The sequence below is a fragment of the Centruroides sculpturatus genome, unplaced genomic scaffold (genome assembly GCF_000671375.1).
Source record: "Centruroides sculpturatus isolate CEXI.00-Female unplaced genomic scaffold, Cexi_2.0 scaffold1163, whole genome shotgun sequence".
NCBI lineage: Eukaryota > Metazoa > Arthropoda > Arachnida > Scorpiones > Buthidae > Centruroides > Centruroides sculpturatus.
Window position 1 is genome coordinate 157,492 of NW_019385338.1, and position 6,533 is coordinate 164,024.

At 30.3% G+C, this 6,533-nt stretch overlaps 1 protein-coding gene across 1 annotated transcript; it reads right to left on the bottom strand.

Moving 5' to 3' along the window:
• Positions 1 to 3,790: 3,790 nt before the first annotated feature.
• LOC111637830 (lysozyme c-1-like) lies at positions 3,791 to 4,904 on the bottom strand. The gene is made up of 5 exons (XM_023383411.1): positions 4,743 to 4,904; positions 4,534 to 4,622; positions 4,397 to 4,460; positions 4,249 to 4,324; positions 3,791 to 4,173 (listed from the first exon to the last, which is right to left on the bottom strand). Exons 1-5 carry the CDS (start codon positions 4,876 to 4,878, stop codon positions 4,107 to 4,109), a joined length of 432 nt encoding a protein of 143 aa, XP_023239179.1. The 5' UTR covers positions 4,879 to 4,904; the 3' UTR covers positions 3,791 to 4,106.
• Between the last annotated feature and the right edge of the window lie 1,629 nt (positions 4,905 to 6,533).

Genomic DNA, 6,533 nt, shown 5'->3' on the forward strand with positions numbered 1-6,533 from the left:
TGGCCTTTCTCTTTTAATAATGTTTTCTTTTTCATTATATGATCTCGAGCCAAAACTTTTTTAAAATAAATTTTCAATATCGCAATTACATTCCGAATCGCTAGCCACGATATAAGGGCTAAAATTAAAAATAAAATTATAAAAACTTACTCGGTGAAATAAAATGTGTGGTGGATGTACCGGTACATACCTGGTACAAAATATTCTTCAATTGTATGAATATACTTTTAAAGAAAATTATAATTAAATATAGCTTTGTAAAGAAACGTACATAAAAATAACATAAAATCTTCTTTACTTTTTAAGTTTTAACCACTTACAAGTTAGTCAAATAGCTGCCTACGAGTGGAATCAGAGACGGTCCTGCTAGGTGTGCAGTGTGTACATGCACGCAGGCTGCCAAATCCCGAGGGTGCCGATACCTGTCAATATCAAATGTCAAAAGACGCAACAGGGTTCTTGTAAATTTTAAACGTTTCTCACCATAGCTGTAAAAGTCTAAATATGTTAAACTTAATAGATTGTCCGTCGTTTTCTTTCTAATTCGTTTTAGGACCAGGTGTTGTCCACGGAAATTTCCAAAATTTACAACTTTTCGGTCACTCTCGTCGAACTGGAAAAATGTCTGTCTTTATTACATCTAATAATTCGAAGAAATCACTCCCATTGTACTCGGCTAGAGATTGGTTCGGTTAGGCTTTTGTTTAAGTAAAATTTCGGCTCTTTCGTCAGGGTTTTGTTTATGTCCCCAATTCCTTAATCGCCTAATTATTTTACTACTTCTTAAGTAGAAATAAGTCAAAACCAGTTACTTTGTACTAGAATATTTGTAGTCTCGAGAAAAAAGTGAAGAGACAAATTTTTATGACAAACGGATACATAAATTGTAAATTTAAGGAAAATAAATTCTAGAGCCTTTTCTGTACCTCTTGCATCTCTGTCATTCATTAAATTTAGTTGTAAATGATGCTACCAAAGTAACGGTTAATTTTTTAACATTATACAAGAATTATACACGTTTTTTTCTACATCAGGATTTACCCAATCCTGATAATCCCAATCCTGGGTAAAGATTAAAAAACGAAATTTCGTGTGGAAACTTGTATATAAGAGACATTAATGTTATTAAATTTTGGTGATTAATAGTCAAAAGGATGGGAAGATAGAAGTGTGTCATGTGTTATAACTCAAGAGGGATCGGACTTAATGAAGATTTTACTCGGTATTGGGCTGCAATTTGAAATTACTTTAGACCAATAAATTCTCACTGTCGTCCGTCTTGACTGTCTTTCCTAAATTTCGAGAACGGAGTTAGATAGATAAAAGACGAGACCAGATATGGATAGATTAGGTGCAGAAGGCCCTCGATTAACTTTCGATGCAAACCGAAAGTCACGTTCTTTCAATTCATATAATTTCACTGTAAGGAGTTAGATATATGACGGCACGACACTGTTGCTAACAGGAAAAGTATTATGTATGGGGGCAAGACACTACTAATTTGAGATGGAGAGCATATGATTTAAATTAAATAAATTAAAAATATATGATTAAAAATTTCAGCCCGGTATTGTGACCATGTCACAATAAATAATTGCTCGTTAGCATTTACAATTTTTTCATAAAACTCATTTCTCCCCTCAAAATTAACTCCTTCGCCTTAAGCCTTGAAGTTCATAGTAAACTTTGTATAGGCTACTGTCATAGCAACAACTGTAGCAGAATTATATCATGGAGGACTCGTCAACTTGTTAGTGTATAGTTAATGTATAATTCTTTGCTTTCTGCTTCGTAAGTTAAGTAATTTATTTATTTATTTATTTTTGTAGCTTTCTGTTTTAAATACCTTTACACTTTTTTACACCTCTCACCTTGTTTCCAGTAAAAATGATGAGTTGTTGTGTTGATAATATCGCAATCACTTAGAAAATCCAGCTTTGCAGTTCCTAATATATTTATATATTCAATAATATGATGCAATTTATCAACTAATATAGATGCACAAGTATTAATTAAATATTGAAACATCGAATAAAATAAATTTTTTAATAGTTATATTACAGCATTGTAGAGTCAAATTTTTCAATTAAATCCTACTTTTCTCTCTCTCTCTCTCTTTTTTAACGTAGACATATTTTTGTGACTTACGGAAAAAACTATTTGTTAATAAAAAAAATATTTCTTGCTGTACTGTCATTTAACAGATTACAAGAAGAAGAAAACAATTTTAGGAAGAAATGGTCTCTCACATTTTGGGCGGAGGATGATTTAATATAATAAATAATGTTTTTCGCTACAGTTGCAATTGACAGATAAGAGCATTAATCACAGCAAAATTCGATAATACATCCAATGATATCACAACAACAAAAAATAAATAAGAAATAACAACAAAAATTACAATTAAGACTAGAAATATCCATTGTTTTTATTATTAATATCTGTTTTAAAATTTTAGTCTGTATTTATGAATTTTCTGTAATGATATGTTTTTCAATAAAAATAAATGTCATAAATTAATTTTAATTATTAAAAATGAAATAATATATTTTAAAAAGGCTTTACAACACATGTAATAATATTTCTATAGCCAATATTAAAAATTCCAGCAACGAGTTGCTTAAGTTTTCCGGTAACATTTAGTGAAACCATCTGTTATCGTATTTCATTTTTTAAAAAGCTTTTTATATTTTTAGTAGTATAAAATGGCAAAAAGCTTAATTTTGAAGGGCTTTTTTTTATTAAAATAATTGTAAATGCTAATGACGAGTAAAATCGTCATTAAATCCGACCCTACTGGAGATATAAAAGACGCCCATTATCTCCCTGTCCCTCGACCTTTAACCACCAAAATTTAATAGCATTAAACTCGCTAATAAAAAAATCTCCCTGCAAAAGTTCAGAAATGTTCGGCAAAAAGCACAGGAGGTATTAATCTTCAAAGAGAATGAACATAATCGTACCCCCTCACACGCACATACTAACACCCATACATACAGAAACCCCCTCCCAAATTTTTTTTCATTTCTGGATGTTTTAAGGTCCCGAGTCCAAAAATGTGAGAAAATGGCTTAAAATGATCTTTAAAAATACTTTATTATAAGACCATTTTAAGATAATAAAATGAATCTGTGTATAGCCTATTTNGTATACACATCAACTGGACCACTTTACATTGTGCAAATTTTCTGCAGCTCCCTGCTGCCTTTCTTTCTTGTATCCATATGCACATATTATGTTTGTACATATTTTCTAACTTTGCTTTGTCACTACTGCAATTTAGGTATAATCTTAATCTTAATTAATTATTTAATTTTATTATACTAAATTTATTTCATTGTTATTGTAAAAATTTATTATTATGTAATCTATGTAATCATCATTCATGTTGTATTTATCTCTGCTATGCTATGCGGAGCCGAGAATGTATGTACCACATATGTTTAATAAAGATTGATTGATTGATTGATTGATTGAGTCCCTTTTAGCGTCTTTATACGAATACTGTCGCAATTTTTTGGCCCGTTTTTGGGATTTTCGTTTTTTGGACTCGGTTTTTTGGGGGTCTACTGTACTGTCATACAAGTGCTCTCAGATATCAATCTTACTAGTGTTACGAGATTATTATGAATGGTACCAAAAACTCCTTTATAAATAACAATGATGATGGCATTCAAAACTAGAGGATTATCGCCGAGAAAATTGCAAAATTCAATTTCAATTATGAATTTATTCTTCATTTTCTTTACATAAAGTAATATTCCAAAGAAAGAAAGATCACGTCCCCAAACAAAGGACCCACTAGTGGCCGAGTATATAAGACCCTTAAACACTGGTTCGCGCCTGGCCAACGGGCTGGCCACGTGGAGTTTTTCTGGTATTCTTCACGTTATTAACACCTAAATAGGAGCCAGTTTTACATAAAAGTCCTCTTGTGAGGTATTTCTTTCTCGGTAGATCGCCCATGTGTCGCGTTGCCGTAACTAAATAAACCTAAACCCTAAACAAAGTCCCATCATTTAATTTCGACAATTAAATTTCCAAATAGATTTGAATAACATTTAAAGGCAAGCTGCACGAGTATAACAGAAAAATATTATTTTTTGTTAATATTTGCATCCTTTCACGTACCATCTTAGGTTCCTTCGATGGCAAAATTTTCTCCAACCTTTCCTGCAAATTAAATTAATTGTAAGTAAAAATACGATAATTATTTAAAATTGTTTGTAAGGAGAGAATTTTAAATACCAAGCATAAAAATATCTCCTTCTGAAAATTAACTTGGCGCATTTCATATCATCTCTAATATTATCGTCCACGAGTTCTAATATTAAAATAATAAATAATATAAATATTTATTGTAAACTCTATATAATAGGAAATTTTTGCATCTTACTTGAGCAATGTATATTGCAAAAGTTATAAGGTCCGGGAGGTGCGCACCAACATTTATCATTAATCTAAATGAAGAATAATTTTTAAAAAATAGGAAGAAGCGATGAATTAAATATTTAAAAAGTTCAAATAAAATACCTGGAAGATACCATAATCAATGCTTCCGTCTCTTTTTCTGTTTTTGATACGGGTATTGAAACTGCTTTCGTGGTATATCATACAGATCCCTGTACAACGATGTTAAAGAAATTACAAATTACAAAAATACTTTCTAGTAATTAGTAAATTCATCCATTCGAATTGTGAATCACAAAAATGTAGCAACTCTTATATAATTATAGACTCACAATCGGGTATATCTCTCCTAGGAAATCCATTTTTAACTAATATGGATGCCATCTGACATCTTCCAAAAATTTTTCCATCTGAAACAGAAGTCAACAAAAGTACAAAGATGGCGAATGTAGCAAACTGTAAAATCATGTCGTACTATCGACAATACGTTCTCATCTATTACAAGGAATATTAAAATGTGATATTTATATCGTCGTTTTCTATTATTGCAATTTCCCCTATCAGACAATACTGTATCATCGTGTACCGATGACTGTGCAAGAAGAAAAGCTGGAAATACCTTTCATTACGTATTTACGATACGCATCAATGATTTCGATATAATAATTCCAAATAAATCATATGAAATTATTTCGATATTTAATTCCATTCCTTATAAATTAGTTAACTTTTCTTTAAAAAATAAAAATATTAACAATTATTTTATTTTCTATTAATATAATAGAAAATCAAGATAAATTATATAATAAGATTTTTGACTTATAATCAAACTATTAGATTTATTTTATTTCAAAATAGTATGTGGTTCAAAATAAATGGCATATCAATAGATAATCTTAATAGCTGATGTCCTCGGTAATTTATAATATTTTTAAAATTTAACGTTACAGGAAATGTGCAAAATCTTGGATTTTCCAAGATTTTGCACAATTTCTTGACAATTATAAATTTATGCAAATGACAATTCATAAAAATACCACTGTATTCAATAGAATAAGTAAAAAAAATCAGCAACGAGTTACGTAACTTTCTCGACTGTTATGATATTTTATTTAAAAAATAGCTTTTATACTATTAATTAATCGTAATAAATAAATAAAATTGTGTATGGCGTCATCTGTTATGAGATTGTGTTATAAAAATTTTTCTTATTTTATTAATTATTATAAAATGCAAAAGGTTTAAATTTGATGGTAGAGACGAGTTTTGTAAAAATTTGTAAATGCTAATAACGAGTAAAATCGTCATTAAATCCGACCTCACTGTGAATAGATATGATACATAACCCAATCTATCTCCCTACCCTCTCGATTTTTAATATCCAAAATTTAATAGCATCAATTTCCCAAATAAACAAACCTCTCTGCAAAATTTCAGAAATTTTCAACAAAAAGCACAGGAGTTATTAGGCTTCAAACAGGGTAGACAAAATCGTGCCGCGCGCTCACATACATTCATACATACAGAAAAAAACATCCCAAATTTTTTAGCGTTTCTCGACGTTTCAAGGTCTCCGAGTCCAAAAATGTAAAAATCTTGGGGAGGGGTCATTTTTTGACCGATCGCCATACTTTTCCTCTTATGTATAACAGCCGGAAAAGTAAAAAGAAGGCATAGTCTTTGTTCTGCTGTTCATAAAATTTCGTCGAATGCTAGCGCCTTTCTCAAAAATAAAAAAATAATTCTCATTCTTATTCAAATTTTACCAGAATTAACTTTAATAAATATGATTATTTTTAATGCACCTACTCGAAGTAGAATTTTTTATCATTAAAACACAACTCATTAACTAGAGTTCCACTGTATCTTAATATTTTCCCAGTCCAAAACAATAGTTTAATTCAAAATTTTCTTGTTGTAATTATTATTATTTCCTAATCTAAAAATATAAAATTACTTGTCCTGACTGACTGAGTCACTGATTCATCATCGCCAAGAGCAAACCGCTGAACCTAAAGAGGTGAAATTTTGTACACAGTTAGGATACGTCATGGAAACGCACACTAAGAAGGGATTTTTCGAAATTCCCCGCGGAGGGAGAGGGAGAGCATTAAGGCTTAACC

What these genes read in the sequence shown, in the direction of transcription:
- LOC111637830 (XM_023383411.1), bottom strand. Translation starts at nt 4,878, where the DNA reads ATGATTTTACAGTTTGCTACATTCGCCATCTTTGTACTTTTGTTGACT. An exon ending in TTGCAATATACATTGCTCAA is followed by an intron (nt 4,325 to 4,396) that starts GTAAGATGCAAA and finishes TTTTAATATTAG; the next exon opens with AACTCGTGGACGATAATATT. An exon ending in AGGAGATATTTTTATGCTTG is followed by an intron (nt 4,174 to 4,248) that starts GTATTTAAAATT and finishes TTTAATTTGCAG; the next exon opens with GAAAGGTTGGAGAAAATTTT.